Below are 22,840 nucleotides of genomic sequence, written 5' to 3'. Positions count from 1 at the left end.
CGTCTTCTCTGCTTCCCTTTGTCACTTTTTCTGTCCTTTGAGCGTGCACACATTAATAAAAGCAGGCCAGAAAACGCGCACGCTATTAAACTGGCCTTCTTGTGGTTACACAGCTCTCATTAGGAAGACGTATGAATCATGCTGCATATTAATTTACACACATTCACATATCACTTAGCCTGATGTACGCGTTGAGGGTGTGCACGTTGAAGCCTAAAACCAACGCCTTGAAAAAGAAACTAATTAAAGTCACGGAGGAAAAAATGCAAAGGCAGCAGAACCGCACGAGAAAGTGTGTGCATGTCATTACTGACCTGGCCCATGTTGAAGTAAAAAAAAAAAAAGAGATCGTTTAGAAGAGAGAGAGAGAGAAAGAAAAGAGAAAGAGAGAGTGTGTAAAACCTCAACCAGTGAAATAATGTATATAAAAAAGACTCAACAAGAAAAACGTTTAAAAAGCAAACTTGGGGAGTTTAAGAGGATCTTTGATGTGTATCAGAAGAGGAAAGCAGCCTTTGCGACTGGGACGACAGTAATTTTAAGTCAAAGCAGAAGGCTGGCTGACTGGCTGCCTTACTGGCTGGCTGGCTGACTGCCTGGCTGACTGACTGTGGTCTTTGATGGCGCTGGCTGTTTGAAGTGGTTTTCGGGGGGATGGGAGCAGCGTGTGGTGTCAGTGGGACAGGGGAGGCGCTCAGGGAGGAGAGGGGGGCATGATGGCGACCGTACAGGGCGGCTGGGGTGGAGGGGAGAGTAGAGGACGGATGGATGGATGGATGGATGGAAGGAAAGAGAGGAAAAGAAGCAATGGATAAAAATGGAAAAACAGTGCAAGGCAGAAGAGAGTCGAGATGTACGGAAACAGAGATAAAGAGGGATCAAAGGGATGATAAAGAAAGAGGAAGACGACATAAGAGAAGGAGAGAGTCGAGCAAAAAAAGAGGCAGAGAAGAAAGGAAACAGATGATAGCCAGAAAAGTTTGAGAAGTGAATCGAAATAGATGCGACAATGAATGAAGTGAAGGAAGTAAAGTGCGTCTGACAGGGCCCCGTCCCAGTATGAGGCCTGGACACATTCACACCTACCTATTACTTGTATCATTTAGATGATGTCACCTCCCTCTGATTTGCTGCCAGGCTGCCTTATGACTTATTTCCCTTCCATCCCTCCTGCAATGCTGGACACATGCACTGTGTAATCATAAGTACGCTGTTTCCTTAAAGTACCACAGAGCTGAAAAGGGAAAAAAAAAATTTTGATTCCGTGCAACTGCAGAATGTTTTTTTGCCCTCCTTGCCTGTTCAGGATTTTTTTTTTTAAATATTAGTGTCTCTATAGTCTCTATATGTCATTTTGCAATACTAAACCTGTTATGTCCCATGAGAAATTCTTTTAAAAAGATGAGATAAGACTATCTATTAGATTGCTACGTGGTGATAAATGACGGAGTGGACCAGTGCTGCTTCCTCTCTAGCACAAAATACTTCCGGTGTATGGATCCTGTTCTTTATCATACCTGAGCTAAAGATTTATTCACATGATCTCATGTTGTATAATGCTAGCAAACAACTGAACTCTGTCTGAGGTAATAGTTGGAGTTGTTTCATAGTAATCAGGCCTGAAAAGGATTAACTTTTAAAGGCATAAGTCACTGCAACGATGACATTACTTTCCAAAAACTGTTCTTCACTCTCATTATGACAATTTCGACCTGTGATGCTGCAGAGGTATTATGAGGAAGATACTTTCTAAGGATATGTATGGATTATTTGCCTCACAGAATAAATTAATGTGAATTTTTGTCTGCAGAACAATGCATTTACTGTCCCCCAAAAGCCTCTGATTGTCTCAAAGTGGAAATATCCGACGATTAGACAGCAGCACCTCACACTAGCTGCTTTGGCTTCAAATAAAAAAACAAGAAAAGCTTTTTAAAAATTGAATGTTATTGAATGCGACCTTTCTGTACTTTTGTGTTCTTGAATTGTGCATAATAAGTTAATTCACAGGCTTTGAACGGGGCAGGTTTAGATCAAAGTTTAGGTGCTTTATCTGGTCCAGATTTGTATTGAAGATGAGGCTGTAAATGCTCACAGAGTCTAAGAATCAGACTAAATCCTTGGTGGGTTTTCTGTGGGTCTGACGAGGGAGAATCTGGGGTGTCAATGAAATCACAATGTGAGGGATGACCTCCTTAACCCCTTGACATCTGAATTTATTTACTTTACATGCTAAAATAAGTGGAGATTGTTAATTTGTCTATTATACATAGAACTTTATAACATAATAAGAGATACATAATAATTAGGTCCCACTCTGACCGATCCGACGAGAAGCCAGTGCTTGCAAAAGGTTCTGAGGTGCATATTGAATATGCACAAACCGGCACTGGGGGAACGGATACGCTATCTCGGCTGCAGTCTGAATGAAAGTGGTATAATGCCAGTTCACAACAATAGGCATCAAGAGGTTAAACAGTATTAATTTTTGACAGTTTGGTCAATATTTGTGCAACACTTCAGTCGCTGAAATAGGAAATGCCCTTTAAAGATGCATTTTACATTGATTTTTTTGCACAAAGTTACTTTTTTAATGTTGAATTCAATCTTTTTAATTTTTCCCCTTATGATTATTGCCATAAGTCAATAGGAAAATGAGAAAGAGGATTGATAGAGATGTTATTAACACTTAAAGCCTTGACCATTATAGGTAGGCTGAAAAATCCAACGTGTTCTCTCCATGAGGGAACGTGTTTACTCCCTACTAACTAGTAACTATGTGTATGTACATTATGTGTGTGTGTGGAGCAGGCTGTGAAGGTGGTACCAGGTGATCACAGGTACAAGGAGACAGAGGGAGGCAGAGGGAGAGAGAAGGAGTTGGCTGCCTGACCTCTTCTGTGCCTCTCTTGTTGTTAGTCAAAGTTGCATTTTTTTCTCACCTAGCAGATAGAAGTAAGAACTAGAAAGGTGGTGGACTGGGCACTTTGTGTTGGACTAGACAGACAGAATACGTATTTTGTTGAGTATGGCACAGTGACATAATAAAATATACCGCGAGAGGCTGTGTAGGCAGTTTTTTTTGGGCAGAAATTCCTTAATAACCCTTCAACATAGTGTAATTCAAATGGTCTGAGATGAAACAAAACTTTTGCATCTCCTTGTAGATTGTTTTTCAGGGTTTAGATCGTTGAACTTATGACTCGAGACCAATGCCACTCACAGGTCTTTCCAGAAAGTGGGTGTTTCTGTTTGTTGTTTTACGAATGCAGATGTTCACACGTCCCATAAGATGATGATTCAGTTGGGCAAAATCCTGCAGGAAAAGCTGTTATTCCAGCACTGGCAGCCACTTCCTGCACTGTAAAGCAACCCCAAAAAGGAAGATGGACAGAAAAGAGACTAAAAATGCACTAACTCATATATCAGTCAGCAATGGTGAAGGGGATGCAAAGTCATTGTTTTTATACCACTTTTGTATTCCACTTGCACAACATGTTTGATAAACGCGCAGTAAATGGGCATCTACGTATTTCACACATGCATTTCACTGCTGAGGCTGCACGCTACTGTCCTCGTAGAATAATTTTAGGCTGCATGTGGGTGTCTCGCCGACTTGGGGCAATGACAAAAATGTATGTCAGTCAGACCGTAGCGGACGCTCGTGTTCTCACAGACGCAGAAAGTATATCACTGGCCAAATTCTATGACTTCTGAGGGGTTTTTTTTAACATCTGATTGGATCCAACAAGTTAAGTCAGCGAGGCAGAAGTAGACCAGCACCTCCCATGTTCTTTAAAATGACTGTTTTTGTCTGGTGGCTTTAAAAAGGAAGGGATATAAGAGGAATCAGTTCACCGTATAGTAAAGAGTTGTCTGACGGCAACATAAAGTGATGAAAATATTCTAAATATAACTCAGAGTGATATGTTATATGTTGTGTTGTTTAGATGGCTAAAACATGTTTTGCTGGTGCTTGGGTACTGTGCTGTTGTAGTGGGTTGTGAAGGAATTTACCATGAGAGCACACGTATGAAACACAGGCACATACCTGTGCTCATATGTTGGGTTTGAAGTCACATAACTCTGCCGCATTCCTTGGTGGAGTTGTGTGACGATCGGTGTACGTTTGTCTGTCTGTGCCCAAAATTACTCAAAAATGGATAAATGGATTTTGATGAATTTTTCAGGGAAGGTCAGAAATGACACAAGGACCCCCTCATTAGATTCTAGCAGTGATGCGGCTTATAGTCTGGTTCCACGGATTTGTTAAAGATTTTCCTATTACTGCAAGATAACGGCACAGCCTCACAGTAACAACAAGCTAATGCTACATCAGCTGCCTGCTGACGATCATGATTGCGATCCTACTAAAAATCAACGGACTCACCGGGACGTATTCATAGGAAATCATACAAGGAGTAATTGATTAAATTGTGGGAGTGTTTCTGAGTCCCTTCACTTCCACTACATATTTAGGTCACGTGATTTGGTATCTGTACATAACGTACACATGCATAACACACGCCTATGTGTAATGCAAAGTCATTTTTATTAAAGATTTAAGCTGTCGGAAATGATATGACTGAGCAGCCTTGGTGGAATACGACAATCTCTGAGTGCTTTTCTTGTATTTTCTGCCTCTTCCAGATTTCTGTCTACCACGGCTTTGACTGAGATTTTGGTAAGCTGTTCTTACCACAGTGGCTAGCTCTTTAATTTCCCTGGTTGCAATAGATGATTGGGATCAACGGCAATGATAACTAACTGAAAATATCTTACTGCAATATTTGTTAGATTCGCCAAAAACAGATATTACCATCTGGAACAATGACGGCTTAATGTGATTTGCGGCTTTTCTCAGTTTGTAAACACAATAACTTTGTCTTTGTATTCCTAATTGGACAAATATGGCAGTTCCAAGTTGTCACCCTGGACTCTGGGAACGTGTAATAGATTGATACTGACATTGTATTGCCTAAATAATTAATTGGTTAATTGAAAATATTATTCACAGACAAAAACAACCCTGAGTTGCACATTTAGTCTGATTGTTTCATCTGTGAGCCATTCTTGAGCAGGATTTTCCACAACATGTTCTGTCTTCTTCCATATACTGCAGTATATAGTACTACTGTATTATGAACCATGAATATCATGCACCACATGATTAATCTATCTAGTGACATGCTATGGTTTTGAGAAACAGGATGCAATTCTTTTTCATTCTTCCAAAAGTCCACACAATGCAGAGCTAAAAAAAAAAATCATTTTCTTTCAACCAATAACACAATATTTTCAGGGAGCTGCAGTGGTCGGGGCATGCTGTGCTAATGATAAGTGGAAGGACAGATGTAGATGAGACTAGAGGTTCAGCTCAGACTCATGTTTGGTTCTAAAGCATTAACCCTCATGCTGTCCTGCAGGTCAAATTGACCCGTTTTAAAGTTTGAAAATGTGGAAAAGCAAAATATTTTGCTGTACACATTTCCAAAATTTTGGGGAATTTTTTGAACAAAAAAAAAAGAAATGTTAAAAAAAATGTTTCTTAAGAACGTTCACAAAAAAATCAACCAAAATCCAGCGAAATTCGCTGGATTTTGGTTGATTTTTTTTGCGAATGTTCTTAAAGAATATATTAGAAGTTCTACTGACATATGTGAAATCACTTCAGATATTTTTAGGATTTTTTTGGAAGATTTGAACTCAATATTTACAGGAATTTTCTTGCCAAATTTGAGGGATTTTTTTAATATATATGTAAAACTTTGAAGGAAACTCTTAAGGAATTATTTGAATTTTGTCCTGAAGGTTTTGTACATTTTCAGAAATTTGGGGATTTTTTTGCTGAATTTTTGGATTTTTTTTCAGACAAGGAAACAATATTTTTTGGTGCCCATAAATGAAGACAACAGGAGGGTTAAAATGAAAGAAGAAGACAAAGTCAGAGATAGTTATAAAAGTTTTTTTTTTTAAAGGCAGGAATGAGATAAAAGCAAGTAAAAAACATAGCGTTACATGGTCTTTACACACCTGAAAGTCCGAACAAACCAAAAAATAAAAAACTGATCCATGGTTCAGTTTGATTTGTAATGAGACCAAATCTTTTGTGTCTGAGCCGAAACATTTGGTTTATATCAAACTAAAAAGACAAAAAGGCCCAGCCCTAAGTCATTTGGTTCCACAAACTAATGACTCCACAAACGCTGCTTCCTGGCAGGTGTGATGTGAGCTAAATAAACGCAGCCCTTCTCTTGACCGTCGCTGCCACATCTCAGACTTGTTTCTCGTTCATCGTGCTGCTACATCCAGCTCCTCCGCTGGCAAACACTGGCACTCTCTCCTCCAGCTGAGTGGGCCTTGCTGCCTGCCAGGCTGTCTCCTTCTCTGCCTCTCCTCTCTCTCACTGCCACCCATCTGGCCCTTGTAATACATGACAGCTGAAGCAGGGTTTCCAAATTTAATTTGAGGTGTGATAAAACAGCACATATCTATAAATTGTGTGTGGAGAGCCTGCCTATCTGGATGGTTTTAAGCTCTTTCTTCTGTCAAACATGTGCAGCATATCAAACACACAAACCCAGGCTGTCTGCAATAAAGAAGAATCCCCAAATAGACTTAATGGTGAGGACTATTTCCAACGCAATGACAAAGAACATAATAATAGGACCGTAAATGGAATATGTCAGAAAGGTAGGGGATTAATTTGCAACATGAGGCTGTACAGCACGCACACCTAATCCGTCAGATAAAGAGCCCTTGGTGTAAAAAACAGAAATGTCTCATGATTAGAAGGTGCAAGAAATGTAGTTGGTGTTAAGTATGTGAAACGACCAAACCTAGCCACCTATAAACACACACACACACACACACACACACACACACACACACACACACACACACACACACACACACACCACACACACACACACACACACACACACACACACCTCATGAGCTCTGTGGCTTCACGTGTTATCTTGCTATGAGGCATTCTCAATCATTTCTACACTCACTGGATTCGGCCTTCACCTATGAAGAGATTAAGACTGATGTGAATGTTAGTCTCTGTGAGCATTACATACATTTCACTGCAAATGAAAGGATGTTTATCTGTACAGTCTTGACCTAAGAAGCCAAGGCTGTGCAAGACCCCACTGTATTCCTTAACCCTGCAGTGAGAAAATGTTCCAAAAATTCCCCCCGGAGAGGATCACCAGAGCGGCATCAGTGCAGCGGGAACGTACCGTACGACATGGGCTACATCAGAATGAGCAATAATTGAATAAACATGTGAAAATACCAGAGGGACTCAATCAAGGGATTCCCCGTTACTGCTGTGTAGCTCTGGCATCAAACACACTGAGCGAGGATGGGAGAAATCTGTGACACTTGGAACTGTGGGAACGCTGAGGAACAAATGAGGAAGCACTTAGATTATCCCACGTTCTGTCACCCGTCCTGTCCCTCTTCTGTCTCTTTCTACCCCACAAACCCCCTCAGCCCCTCTTGTCTTCTCACGGCGGCGAGCTGTTTTCGCCGTCTCCAGTCCTGTCAGCCCCATCAGCTCCCCACCTCTGTCATCCTCCTCTCTTCTCTGCTCCACCCGCTGGTTCTGACGCCTGAGCTGAGCCCCTTGAGAGTCCCGGTAATAAACTGTGGTGCCTGGGCTCTTCATTGCTGTCTCGCTCTCCCCACCCCTCATCCCCGAGCGCCGATACATCTGCCGTTAAAGCAGGCCCGGTCCAAAAGGGCCCAGCCCCTCCGCTCTGTACAGTACAAGCGATCAGTCTTTCAACGTTCCAATGCTTTTCCCCCTATTCTCTCTCTTTTCTCCGTTTCCCCCTCTTTTTTCTTTTTTTGTGCTCGGAGTCCTTTGTGTACAGTGTGCTATGCTCACTGTGCAGCACTGTGCCAGAAAACCCACACACACACACACACATACACACACACACGTATGCACGCACGCACACACACAGTCACAGACACACAGCTGGCCCCAGCTGCATACAAAGACTGGGGTTTGGAAATCAATGAAGGAGAAAGAAGAAAAGGGGAAAGGAGTTTAAATAAATTGGCACTTGAAAAAGAAGAAAAATGAGAAAGGGAGTGAGGGAACAGAGAGAGAAAGCTCTCTCTTAAAAAGGCACATCCACTCAACAACAGAGTTAGGTTTGAAATGAGCTAACAGAACATAAAGTGCACGGCAACAGAAGTAGATATGTGTTGAGGGTGCACGTGAAACGCAGTCCCTACATCTGATTCCAGAGCAAAGTTTGAAGGATCAGTTGTGTCTGGATGTCAATCTGGCAAAGATGCTTCGGGCAAAATGGAAACTAGACATTTAAGAGTCATTTGATCAAAGCTGTCTTGCAAAAAACTGAGCTAAACTGTCACTGATTTTCTTCAATTTCTCCATGAATGTACTCCACAAATATCATGACATATTTTTTGTTCACTGTATGTGTGTAGTTTCTGGCTCCTGTGCCAAAAAGCTCAGGTACAGCTGTGCCAGAAACACTTTTAATAGTAAAAATCTCTTCTTTAAAATCTGAAAAAGTGCATTCAACTATCAGATGACCCCCACGGAGGCAGAAATCATTTGGTTTATCCGACTGTGTGCAGAGGCCTGAAGGGAGGGTGCCGAAGTACTGGCTATCAGTGCTCCGCTAATTAATTCACACACTTTGAAACCCAAAGTCTCTCTCTTACAGCCAGTAAAACGGCCGTCATTTCATATGTATCTGTTCCCTGCTTGATCCCTGGGACTGTTTTCAATCTGCAGGAATGAAGAGTTGTAATTTCCTCACATTGCTTGATATTGCTGAACATTGACGGTTTTATTGGGGAGACAGAGACATTAATCAATAGGCGCCTTGGAGAGAAAAAGAAAAGTCAGCCTATGTTTTTCCCTCTTTCTTCTGGTTTGGAAAAGATCCCAAAGTCCGCTGTCTTATGACTCGGGCCTGCAAATTCATTTGTTTATCAAGGACCTTTAACTCCCTGCTCACACGGCCGCCCTCCAGCCCAGCGCATTCCAGATCTACACAGCTTCAACACACACATTTCTACAGCGACACGAGGATGCGGCGAGCCACACACACTTTCACACGCACGGATGCACGTGTGACATATGCTGCTAGCAGGCAAAGTCACCTGACAATTCATAAAGTAATGCTAAATAATGCAAAAGATTTAAAAAGTAGTCTGACTAAAATCAAAGATGTCATTCATCAACGTGACATTACAAACTGCTTCACATTCTCCGCTCAATAAAGGTTTATCATCAGTTCCCTTTTTATCTCCCTCATTCACTCTAAACCGCCTTCATTCTATAATCCCACCATTATATCATGCATCTTGTGAGAAACTGGTCGCAAGTGTGCTTATCTGTCCTCTGAGGTCGCCGCAGGAATTAAAGGGACTGGACTGTTTCTGCTCTGTGCTGATAAATGACAGTCCTTGTCAGTAAGTGTGCTTTCTGGCTGATAGATTTCACAGCAGCGTGATGCTGTTGATTTGTGAAATAGGCTGGAGCCGGTCGACAAACTGCTACGTGACAGTCAAAGGTGACAGTGTGTGTGCGTGCGTACACAAGCACACACCAGCACCCGTTCACGCTGAGCAGTCAGAGGGGCTCTCACCCGGGTGACACTTTGCTTTGCTTCACACCTTTTCTGAAATAAATGAGGAAACACTTTGAGAAAACTATTAAACACGCCAACCGACTCCTCACAGCAGATAGGTTTGTGGAGGCTGCATGACAAATTAGGAGCAAACATTTTGTGGTCTGTGATGGCCTTCGTGAAGCGAGTTATGAGAAAAGACGTGTGTGTGTGTTGCTTATGGATTGCTATCTTTTTGAGCACTAAATAGCTTCTCGGTGACAAAGATGACAACAAAAGCAAACTTCCCTCTGGTTTTTGAGAGCTTCATTTACTTTTAGAGTCCCACAATAAAGAGAAACCAGAAAGGCACAAGCTGGCACTCACCACTCACACAGTCTCACAGATTAAGTCTATTATTATTAGCATAATTCAAAATAAGTTGATTATATGGCTTTAAGGCTCGGTTTACATTTTAGATTTTTAGAAGGGGTTGCAAGTTGTATTTAGGGTCAGAGAAGCAACCAGTGTTGTGCATAATTTTAGAGTTCGGGGTTTAGGGAAGCAGGGTTTGATTCTAACATATATTTTCAGGCCTCATTAGAAGGTTGGAAGAACAAATGTTGTTGAATGTGTGTCTCAGTCTGCAGGTGTGTGTGTTCTTACTTCTGTTTGTAAGTTCAGAGGCACACACAAAACAAGACAGCGGCTGATGCATGCAGAACAAAGTCTCAACAAAATCTCTCAGTTCAGCATGTTGTCTAGAAGTTCCTCTCAGAGCTGCAGTAGGAAGTGCATTCACAGAACCGATAACTGACATCATCTAAAGCTTTAAAGTCTACCGAAGCTTCCCTCTACTTGTTGATAAGGTGATTGATAATCATGTCGAATAGAGATAAGACTAGAAATGAGCACAAGTAGGCAGCTTTAAATCCATTTTAAATCATCTATATTCAACTAAATGTGCTATCAGTGGACATATTTGAAAGATTTCTATTAATAATTCTTATTCAAACTGAAAGTGGTGTAGAATTTGAGAAATAAAGTTTTAAAATGTATAAAATGTAGTTAAAGAAAAAAGAACTTTAGCAGCATCGAGGCGTTTCTTCATTACCCCTCGTGGAACAATTTTAACAATAAAAATAGTATCTATAACCTCATATCACGTTGCACACAAGCCACAGGATATAGAGAATAAAGGAAGGAGAGTCTGGAAAGTTTCAGTCTCAGAGCAGGTTAACCTTCAGCGTCAACAGCAACACAACTAAAGAATATAGACAAAAGACGCACTGAATGTAAGAAGTCTTATGTTTGACAAAAATGGTTTCCTATTTAAAAAAAACTAAATTAGTGTTAGATTATGGCTTCATTTGAAGGTTAATACAGCAAAGATACGTTTGTTCGGCGTTTATTTAGAGAAGATTTACATTATGTTCAGGCTGTAAAACACTCTAAACTTTTGTCAAAAACGCGTGCAGCCGCAGGTTGTGGATTTCACGCGGATTGCTTCGCACCTTATTGCGCGTCTGTGCAGGTAGATGTGTCCAGGTAGAATAATCCCAGCGGCTCCTAACTTGACCCAAGCTGACAGCTCATCTCAGCAGTTTGTGCTGCAAGGCAACCGCGAGCCGTGGGAAAAAACTGAAATATCGAAGTACTGCGCAGCAAACTGCAACACACTGATAACGCGAAATGTTCAAAGTTCCCGAAGAACTCCGCTCGGTTCGCATGAGGGCTTCATTCCGCTGCAGCAACATCTGCCCCGCATCATTCACACAACTTCTCCAAAACTTTCCAGCGGTGCACGTTTTCTTACCTCGATTCTCCTCGGGTTGGCTTGTTTCCTGCGCTTCCCCTGCTTTCTTCTGTCATCATCACGCTTTAGTTGTGCTCAAATAAAAGTTGTCCGGGGAAGCGGTGCGAGCGCGCGCGTGTGTGTGTGTCCTGAGTGGCTGCCTGAGAATGAATGGTGTTGAGGCATCGCCTTCGGTCACAGCGGGAGACTCAGACCTTGATGGGACTCCAAGCAGAGGCGACGAGCCGTGAGGAGTGATGTCAGCAGCAGAGGTTGGCCCTGAGGTCAGTCTTGGCATCGTTAACGCGCACCTTCCCCAAAGTAGTAATGCGAGTAGGACCTGCATGCTCGTACAGCACGACCGTAAAAAACCCCGTTTTACTTTGACAATATAGCCTATTATCCCGAAGTCCCTTGCACCTCCTCTCCAGTGAGGGAATCCCGAGAGCGGCCCGTGTTCTTGCTTCCTCCATCTAATGGAGAAATATAGTGTCTAACTTTTCTTCCATGTTTTACGCACAGACAACTAATGAAATGCATGAATGTAATTAATGGCTCCTGTTGTAAACATTAGAATCTTATTATTTATTACTTACTGATAAGAAACTATCCTCACAATGTCTAATTGTCATGCTAAAACTGATTGTGCTTCATCCACGCTTTTGCGTAAACGCTTTACGCACGGAGACCCGTCTAAAGTTGACTCTATTCACGAGGTGCAAATGAGGCTAACTCCAGCGGCTCATCCTGACACATTTTCACCCAACTAGAGATTATACTAACCGCAGGTTAATGAGAACAGGTATGTGTCTTCCCCCTCCTCCTCCTCCTCTCCCTCTCCCCTCTCCCCTCCCCTTCATCGTTTTATGGCTTCGACTGTTATGCATGTCGCACCTGCGCTCTTGTACCCCGGAGTGGACCCCCGTCCTGCGCCCCATTCACGCCTGGATGGCTGTAGGAAGTGGTGCATTGACGGTCCCTTTGTGCTCCAACCTGGACCGTAATCTGTTTTGCAACTGAAAAAAACGCATCCGAAATAAAACTCTAACGTAGCGTTCAGGACCCCCACCTTGGCTTTCTCGTGCCCCCCACCTTCAAGCAGCTCATAGAGAATAGGAGCGAGCCGGGTAGCTTTCACAGCACATAATGTGTCCCTCTATAGAGCCTATGCGGACTAAACAAACAGGGATCTGACACAGTGACACAGATTAAGTCAATTAAAGACAGAGAGGTAAAAAAAAAAGAAAAAAAAGCAGATTACCCACATGGAGCTTTTTACAGACCTGGAGAAAATTCTAAGAATAAAACGATTACTAAGGTCTAAATACTTTATAACAGCATTGTGAAACCAACACTGGCAGAGCAGATTCACACATCATACACTAATTGTCCCTTTAGGAATATTAGAAAAGAAGAAAAGTTATCCAAAACTACAATACTGCACATATAAGAGCAGATAGATGCACTAGAATTTAAAGAGGTCTCTATTTTAATATATCCATGCATATATACTTCCATTTTACATTCTCCAACACTGCATGAGCTCAAGTTCACATTTCACCAAAACATTTGTCCCTACATTATCATTCAGCTCATGCCAAAGTGAATAAACAAATAAAAATAGCACATGGCCATATATTCCCTCAGCCATCAGGACTGCTGGGGGTTTGTCTCTTAATGGATTCTGGAAGAGAAAGCATCCTGAAGGTGGGGAGGGAGCAGAGGTTCTGAAGAAAGAGAGGGACAGAAGGGTCATCACGGCCCTTTGTGGTGGGATGGATGGAGGAGAGGGAGGAGAAAAAGAGGGAGGACAGGAGGTGGATGAGGAGGGGGCAATAAAGTTTGCTACAGATGAGGGTCACCAAGGAGCAGAGGTGCCTCAGAGGTCCTGGGAGCTGCTTTCTAAACTGTCTTCATATGTGTCCGTCCACATAGAGGCAGATATATTTCATTCAAAATTTCAAGTGATTTTCTTTAATTACAAATTTTGTCCTGGAGCTGAATTTGTTTCGATGTCGGGCCATAGATGGACATTAGAGGCTGACATCTAAAGCTGTTATAGTTGTAGGTGTTGGTGTTGACTCATCTTTAATTGAAAAGAGCCGTGCTATTCTTGTTTTGATGAAACAGCTGCACCGCGATGCACTTTTACTGAGAGACTAGAGCTAAGCTTGGTATGTTGAATGTCTGTGTTGATTCTAAACTTGGTTTAACAGTTGTGCGGTGTAATAAGGACGCAGCAGTGGTGTGGTGGTAACGTTTGAGTCTTCTACTGTCTTGTTAAAACAACTACTTACCCTTTTCTCTCTCAAACACACACACACACACACACACACACACACACACACACACACACACACACACACACACACACACACACACACACACACACACACACACACACACACACACATTGAGGAAGCAGTCCCACTGGGGTTTTGTCCCAGCCTGTGGTCTACGGGTTCAAAGCTTCTTGCATGGGGAGGAAAGCCCTTACACAGCATATTAAGCAGGAGTTAATTATATGCCAACCTTAGTGACAAAAGGAAAGAAAAGCCTCCTTCTGAATGGCAAGACAAGAAAAGAGAAAAGTCATTATGCTGCCCACTTCTTTGCATTTGAAAAACTCAGTTCTTATTTTGGCATTTCCATTTGTAACGCTACACAGAAAAATGGAGATCGCATTGCAGAGGGGCAACAGTTCTATCTTTGCAAACTTTTTACATTAGATATTTAGGAATATACCTGCTTACCAACAAACACACACACGTGCACTCTCTACTTTTGTGAAAGAAGAGCTATGGATATTTAGCATCACAAATACTTTGACCTAAGGCAAGAGACAAGATAATGTTTCCAAAATGTCATTGTTTAGGAGAAAAATGAGTGTTGAACGCAGATGTAAACATTAAACGAATGCAGTGAGTTTAATAAATAATTAGATCATTAAATATGTTTTCAAAAAAGGAAAGCTGACCTCTGATTTGATGGGTGCACAATGCAAAGGTGATGGTTAACATGTGTTGTTTAGATTTTAAATAACTCAATATGATGCACCTAAAGAATAACCTCTTTAAAGATTACAGTTAATGGGCCAGCAGTGATGGTAACAATAGCTGTTTCTTGCACTGATCTTTCCTCGTGTGTGTATTCAACGTGTGGCCATACGATTGTGGATTGTAACCGTCCTTTTCCTCTTCTGTCAGCTTCCCCCCTTCTGCAAACAACCGACGTGACTCCTTTGTGGAAACCGAGCGATTGTTTCAAATCACAAATCTGGATATGCCAGATTGCAGATCAGTAGTCCGTCAGGAAAACTTCCCCTTTGCCTCGGAGCAAATGAGTCACCTTTAGCATCACTGCCAGGCTGTAGTGGCTGCCGTGAGTCTACTGCGCCATGCCACAACACCACAATGCCAATATAGTCTAAGCACACTGGGGCCCCTGAACCAAAATGAGCCAACACTGTAGAAAGTAAAGGTGGAGGCAGCATTTTAAAAAGCTAGCTTTTCAACAGCAGTGATAGCTACTTTATTTACACCAGGACATTCTAATATAAGTATCATAATATTTGAGTGTCTTGTCACTTACACAGACATATTCAGATATCCACTAAATTTTAAACAAAGTTAAGTGAGTTAAAAGTCAGACTTGTGGTTGCACAAAGCTGGAGCAGATACTGTTGCTATGGTTACTGTGGATTATTCAGCCTGCGCACTTATTTAGAAACGTGATAACTTGAGTTTTGATGGGAACTAGCTATGTTTACACACTGTTTTCGATGGACAACTGAAAAGCAAGACGTGAAAAAATATTTTCAGTAACCCAAGTTTCATGTACGGTTTAATAATTACTTGTAAGTAAACTACCAGGTTTGCAGCAGTGGATCTGAACCTGATGGAGAAACACCTAAAAGAAACATAAAGGGTGATTTAGAGACTGATTTAAAGAGATGAGATGGAAGAAACACGCTTTTGTTTACCTTTTCAGATTTTCCCCTTATCTAGCGGCGAAAAGAACATTTTTTTTGCTTGAACTGCTCATGAGTTGTGTTCACACCACTGTCACCTCTGATGTTGATGCACAAATTAGCATGACTTCATTTTAAAGGGTCACAAGCCGAAAGAAATGGGGAACCACTTTCGTACCGCATCATGCTTATAAATGTTTGCATGCTCCTGTTTCTGTGCCTAGTTTTGCCATCACTATTTTTATATGATGTCTTTAAAGCACAGATTGCTGTTGATAATATTTTACAAGCAAGATTTGTGTAGTTTTTCTTTCTTACAGCATTCAGCAGCCCACAGTGCCAGTCCCCACTGACCACAGAGAGCCCGTCCAGGCACTGATGTCACCAAGAACAGCCACGTTTAAAGCTCATTCACTTAATCTTAGCAGATCACTGCAGCCATAACGGGGTGCCATGAGGTCTAAATCATATTCATAACTAGGGGTTTTCCAATTTGCCTGTGGGACAAACACAAAAGGAAGGAAGATTTAGGATGAATGTCTTCTGCTTGGCCATTTGGATATAATTTGGAAGTGCAGACTATACTGTAGTTTAACTGTTTGAGGAGTTACAGACTATGAGAGAAAGTATGCCGCCTTCATGTAACGCTATGGCTGCTTCATTTGTAGTGAATGAAATTGAAGCGCTGCGTCTGTGCTCCTTGTCAGGCTGTACTGCACTCTGTTGGAGAAAAGGAGTCACTGCATTAATCCAACAGGCACAGGAACAGATGTCATCGAGAGAGCAGTAATTACATCCTCCTGTTTACCTGAAAACTTAAGTCACGGATCACCGACACTTCATCCTAAAATTAAAATATCACATGAGCCTAAAACCAACCTCGCCAGTATCACTTTTCAACAACAAAAGTATAAAAAAAGAGAAAGAAAACTTTGACAAACATTCTGCATCCATCCAAAACTGAACAAGTTTATTCATAAAATGGTAAAATATAGCACATATGTATAAAAATGTAGAAAATTGTACACAAAATATAACACTTGGCTTTTATCTATTATAGTTATTGCTACTATTATAGCTTTCTGTTGCTAAAGGTGATATTCTTTTGCCAGCAAAAAAGTCAGAATGAAGGATGACAGTTATAAAAATACACACACACACATAGAAGGCAACATCCATAAAGTTCATTAATATAAAAAGATAACTTTATACAAAAAAAATCTCATACATTCTAAAGAACAGCACTATCAGTCAAAGTTCATGCCCTTATTGCTAGTGTTAGTGTTGTGTTAAAAATAGACTATCTGTGCATCTTTTTGTCATTTTTTGATGTCTTTGGTAGGTTGTACACTTTTTTTAAAATCTGAAATGAAGAAATGTTTATTCCTGGTAATGCTTAGCAAACTCTGAAGTGAAGCTACTATTTTATTCTGAAAAGTCACACAAACTGCTTTAGTAATACTCTAACGTGGCCTTACTGAGCACAAATGTGCTCAAACGTGTCCTTGAATGACCGTCTAAGAATACTGTCATAATTTTTTGTTGTCATCAAAATGAGGTTTATATGGATAGTCATAAGAGACAGAGACCGTTCCACACAGTGCCGCAGTCAGTGCAAAGCCACAGTACAAAATTAGTTCTTCTACAAAGAGCTGAAGCTTACTTCTGTGTGATACAGCTCAATAGTTGCACAAAAGTACCTCAGTGTACCCAAACGTTGTATATTTTACTACATCGGTCGCCGATCCATGCTTCTTGATGCCCTATCCTGAGTTACTAATGCAGAATTTTCCATATAACTCCTCTTTGGGATTAGAGCCAAAGTGCGGCAGCACTGCACTATGAATGTACCTCAGTCTCTCAAATATAGGCAACTATTATAGACCTGTTAACAGACACAAACCGGCTAAGCTGACTTTCATTCAATAACCTCAACAGCCATCATCCTCAGCTGAGTCGTGTGTGAGTCGCAGCTTAGGTTAATGTTGAGCAAAGGCATTATGTTTAACTATATTAACCATACCGCCATGTAGAGGGGACTGTTTTAATATTATATTTGAGCTTTGCTCCTGATATGTACCTTAGAAAAGGTAGGGCACTTTCTGCTTTGCGGTTATAGAAAAAACTGAAAGAATAAGTACACAGCTGCTTTACGAACACGTACAGTAAACATGTGGAGTGCAAACTCTCTGTCTGGAAAAGGTAATTACAACATACATGTAATGTGAACACCAACGATTCAAACAAGTCCTGAGTGTCTGTGTGTGGGCACATGTGCGGGGGTGCTATGTGTGTGCCGGTGTCTGCATCTGCGCATATGTGGAAATACTGATATGCCACTAGTACAGATTCTGTTGTTCCTGACAAGGAGGAAATCCCTACAAATACAGATGATTTTTAGTAGCACCGAGAAATTATTTCTCAATTGCTAAAAGTGTGTCTTTCTCCTCTCTTCAAACAACTGTTTAACCAACATCCCACCCCAAGAACACTTGCCTTCAGAATCCAAGCAGTTTATCAAAAGATGAGGGATGATTATCCAATGTCATATTCACAACATACTGTATATATAAAACTTATTTACATGTATCCTTCTCTGCTCCACTCTTGCCAAAGCCCTGTGAGACCGAAATGCCTGTTCAGAGAAATTTCAGTATCATCATTTCATGTCAGGCAAAAGAGCTCTGTATCTTACAGTAAGGCACAGAAAAATACAAAGTACCAAGGCAGCAGGGGAACAATACAGTGAGGCAGGCTGATCAGGCACCTTTGGTTTTAAGGTTTTTGGGTGGGGATTTGAAGAATTTTTGAATCTGTGATGGGACGACATTAGTAGCTCAGTCTCAACTTGCAGCCAGAACACGATATGATATGTCATTATTCCTTTTATATGGGTAACCAGTAGCCACAGACCCCTTACTCCTAGGACCTGGCACAGGCAAGGTTTAATGTGCTGGGTTTACATATGAAGGCATATAGGGCTTATGCAAACAACAGAACATACTACTGAGCCATTACATCAAGTGTTCTATTGAAAATGTGTCGGTTTTAACACTACAAGTGGATCTGAGCTTTTTAAACCTCAGGCTGGTTACACGGAAACCAGGCCAAGGCCACTGTTTGATTGTTAGCCCAAATGTATGCTTAGCTGCCCAAGAGTCTTCTTCTAAGACAGTGTATTCAGATATTTATTCTCCCCAGCCAGTGAGGTAAGCATGGATGTCATGTCACCCACAGCCATGTTAGACAGGCCAGAGCCTGCAGCAAGGCTGACAGAAGTCTGGGGTGTGGTGAGGCGGGACGAGGCCTGGGAGGAAGACCCCGGCTGACCCTGAAGGGGATTGTTGACTGGGCTGAATGAAGAAGACTCAGCATCATCGATAATGGAAGTGAAGTCGATGCGAGCATTGTCCAGGTCCAGGTTTTCTAAGGCATTTGAAATGGGGCCAGACTCAGGATAAGGAGCCATGGGGGCAGATTTTGTGCCACCTGCTGGGTCCAGATTGGACCCCATATTGTGCTGCTGGTTAAGACAGGGCCCGTTCTGGGGGTCAATGTGTTTCTCCATATCCATGGTTATCTGGCCAGAGTAGTACATGTTGTTGTTGTTGGAAGGAGAGAACATTTCATTTTGTGGATGCTGGACTGGAGGAAGACGAACCCCTCGTCTGGGGCTGGAAGTGGAGTGAACGGGGCTGAGTTGAGGCGAGCTACCAAGATAACCTCCAACCTGCGACAGGCTGTTCTGGCGGCTGAGAGGTTTCCGTCCTTGAGGAGGCCTTGGGACCACCATCTCCTGATTATAGCATGAACCTTGGACACCTGCTAGCTGCTGGTCTTTAGGTGTCACTGAGCCAGGTCCTCGGCTGTGGGCAGGAGGGCTCATGACCAGGTTCTGGTTGGGGAAGGAAGGATAGCTCTGGTTGGGGTAAAGGTTCTGGTTTTGGTGCTGTGGACTGTGCTGCATCATTGCATTGTCAGAAAGAGGAGGCGGTTTTATCCCACTCTGCTGCTGTTGCTGCTGTTCTTGTTGCTGCTCCCACATGAGTGCTTGCTGGGACTGTACATAGTTCCTCACCATCATCTGCTTCACCTGCATCATCGGGGTTTCTGACCTCTGACCATCAGAAAGCGCTGAGCCAGCACAACCCAAGCTCAAACCCCCTCCACTGGGGAAAGAGTTCTGGTTCGGCCCTTGAAAGTCACAGCTGGGATTGTTAGAGTTCCTCATCATTACCTGGCCACTCTGTTGTGGGTAACCCTGTGTCTGCTGCAGGAGCATCCGCTGCTGATGGAGCTTAGCACTTTGACAGGCATCTCCAGTTCCCATCCCAGGGTGGAACTGCTGCTCAGGCTTGATGATAAGTTTGTGGGTTCCATCAGAATTGTTGTAGAGGCCTGTCTGATTGTTGAAGTGGGCCTGTCCCTGCTGAGGTGGCAGGCCAGAGCCTGAATACTGCATTGCTCGCTGGTTCTGGAGGGCATGGCTGGAAGTTTGGACTTGGCTGTGGGAATTATTCCATGGGCCTCCAGCATCACCACCCTGGCCTATGTTAGGGTAATGGGGGCCTGAGGGACTGAGCTGGCAGGTGCTCATACTGTACTCAGCCTGTTGGAGCAGTGAGTTTGACATGCCCTCTGGCTGAATAGGTCTTGCTTGACCCATTTGATTCCCGTCAGACCTTGAAGTGACGTCTGCTCCTTGGCCCTGGTAGTGCCGCTGCATGTAACCCTGGTCTGGGCAGTTAAGAGAGTCATGACTCGGGGACAGTTGGTTTGAAATAGGACCTCCACCTCCGACTCCACCGAGGGTCTGATTCTGTTGCTGGTATCCCATGAAATTTCTCTCTCCAGGGGTCATCATCATGGAACGATCCCTGGCATCAAGAGGAGCAAGATGGGGCTCCATACCCATAGCCTCCATCATTACATTCTCTGTAATGCTAGGTGGCCGAGGAGAGTACATGTGGCGGGCCAGACTGGTGTCGGAGCCACGGTGCGGCAGTGCATTCCTTCGGCCCATCATGGCTACATTATTAAGGCTATTGAAGCGCTTGGGAAGGGCTTGAGGATCTGCTACTGATCGAACCGGGTCACTAGCTCGCCTGTTGTTGTTACCTGGAGCCTGGTGAGGGTAGATGACACCAGTACCATACTCGGTGTTAGCGCTGTGCCGACGAGGACCACCTTGCTGAAGAAAAGGAGGCAGAGGTTGCCCCTGGTACTCACTCAGGAGACCCCTTCTGCCTGGAGTTCCTGACTGCTCCATATTAGGTAAAGGAGTAGGTGGTGGTCCGCCAGTGGCCGCAGCATATTTGGCCTTCAGGCTGTACTGCTGAGCAGGTGTTAAATTAGGCAGACCTGGTAACCCTCCTCCACCTCCAGGACATGGAGCTCCTCTGCGATTGGTCTCAGGAGAGAGAGGGTCTCCTCCAGCCTGCTCTGGACCCAGGAGGTGACATCCTCCCCCTGCTGTTCCTCCCATCTGTGAGACTTCGCTGGAGCGCCGGCTGGACAGGTAAGGAGACACCATAGAGGAGCGCCGGCTCACAGTATAGGCAGAGCTCAGGCTGCTGGTACCACTTCCTCTTCTGTCATGAGTGGAGCAGGCAATGGTTCCTCCTCCCAGCTCATGGTTTGACAGCTCCATAACACGTCGATTTGAGAGGAGCGGTGAAGGTGCACACATTCCCATATTCTCTCCTGAACCTGAAAAAAACAGAATTCTTCAGAAGTTCTGTTTTTGTGCAATAGCTTTGAATCTCAGGTTATTTTTTATCACGATACGTACCAGGAAGGGCGGGAAGCTTGTTACTGGCGCAGCGGCCAGGGGGAGTTGGCCTGCGGATTTGCTTCAGCTTGTCAATCTTCAGGTTTTCCAGCCTCTTCAGAGCCTGTGCTGACATCCCCATTGTTCCTGGCTCTCCTCCTCCACCTCCTCCTCCCCCACCTGCAACTCCATCTTCCAACGCTGTGAGATCCTCCAGACTGCCTGCTGCATTTAGGTTCATTTCCACACCGCTGTCGTTGTTGTTGGCGCTCCCCAGTGGAGAACGCTCGCTACTGCAGGACGATTGACCACCGGGGCTTGGCTGAGATTTCTAGAAGGAAGAAAAGAGAGAGTTGAGTGTCTATGACCCACATTCTTTTAAATCAGTGTTTATTCACACAAGAATCAAACACTGTGTCGGAGTTCTGCTTCAGCAACCCTACTAACTTCAGTAAACTCACCAGAGCAGTCTCAGGCGCCAGCAGTTTGCAGTCCTCTCTGCGGGTCTCCTCCTTCTCCAGCAGCAGCTCAGAGTTTGGGCCTCCAGGAGTCAGAGCTGATCCGGGGGGTCGAGGGCCAGTGTCTCCACGGTGCTTCTTGGTGATGTGGGCTTCAGGGCCATGTACCGTCTTCACGTGTTTACGTAGAGAGCTTGGATCGGTGTATCGCTTAGTGCAACCAGGGATCTTACAAACATAAGGTTTCTGTGAAGAAGAAAAGCATCCGTCAGTACACAAAGTCTTGGTTGTGTTTAGAATCTTGTGTATCAAAATATACTTTACTGTACTGTTACTGCTACTGAGTGTCCCTCACATATAACATTTTATCATTTTTAATCATTATAATTCAGACTACTGTTGATATGTGTTAATATATGTTCTTGTTGTTTTGCTCTACCTGGCATCTTGGACAAGGAAACCTGATAATATTTGCAGAAATGTGAATCTCTACAATACTCCTATGTATATTAACTCATGAAATAATTTTATTAAACACTAAATGTGTTTTTCTTAGAAAAAACAGTTTACGACAATATTGCTGTTAATACAAACCCAAGACAGCATATGAGTTTAGCTGTCTCATTCATTACTTTCAGCAGATGTACTACAGTACCTCATTGGAATGAGTTCGGTTTTGGTGCTTAGCACGATCTGAAGCGTTGGAGAAGGCTTTGTTGCAGCCCTCATGTTCACACACGTATGGTTTCTCCCCGGTGTGCGAGCGCAGGTGGGTCTTTAAATTCTCCAGGCGAGAGTAGGCCTTATTACAGCCTTCAAACTAAAACAGAAACGATACATAACAGCTTTATAATAGTAATACAACAATGTGCAAGTTGCAATAAATAGAGCAACAGAAATAACCAGTATTTTAACAGGCATACAGTCCCACACAAATACTATAATTGAGCTACAGTACATTAAGTGTACTCAAAACAATTTTTTAAAGGATTGTTCTCTGCTTCCCATGAAAGCTCTTTGTTAATGAGCCATACTGAAGCTAAAATAGAGGCATTATTGTGCTCCTCTGAGGTAAAAAAAGATGTTCTTCAACACTGCCTAATGAGACTAATGAGCAGGGTATGATGTTATCTACATTGTTGGACAGACTCCTCACTGAGTTCACCCTGATCTGCCACCTGATAGCGGAGCTCCAGTGGGGCTATTTCTTGTAAATGTGCATCAGAGTGGTGCAAAAAAGGC

General features: G+C 43.0%; 1 protein-coding gene across 2 annotated transcripts in view; it reads right to left on the bottom strand.

The window, feature by feature from the left end:
• Positions 1–16,312: 16,312 nt before the first annotated feature.
• The window catches only part of gli1 (GLI family zinc finger 1), a 56,552-nt gene continuing 50,024 nt past the window's right edge, over positions 16,313–22,840 (bottom strand). For both annotated transcript variants that reach the window (XM_022205230.2, XM_051948594.1), the window contains exons 10-13: positions 22,254–22,418; positions 21,602–21,844; positions 21,162–21,471; positions 16,313–21,079 (exon numbers count right to left, since the gene is read on the bottom strand). In XM_022205230.2, coding sequence (XP_022060922.2) covers positions 18,537–21,079; positions 21,162–21,471; positions 21,602–21,844; positions 22,254–22,418 — 3,261 coding nt within the window. In that variant the 3' untranslated portion in view covers positions 16,313–18,536. The remainder of the gene's footprint in view (positions 21,080–21,161; positions 21,472–21,601; positions 21,845–22,253; positions 22,419–22,840) is intronic.

The sequence above is a fragment of the Acanthochromis polyacanthus genome, chromosome 5 (genome assembly GCF_021347895.1).
Source record: "Acanthochromis polyacanthus isolate Apoly-LR-REF ecotype Palm Island chromosome 5, KAUST_Apoly_ChrSc, whole genome shotgun sequence".
Lineage (NCBI taxonomy): Eukaryota > Metazoa > Chordata > Actinopteri > Pomacentridae > Acanthochromis > Acanthochromis polyacanthus.
The sequence above is the reverse complement of the archived record's forward strand: the minus strand, read 5'-3'. Positions and strand labels throughout refer to the sequence as shown.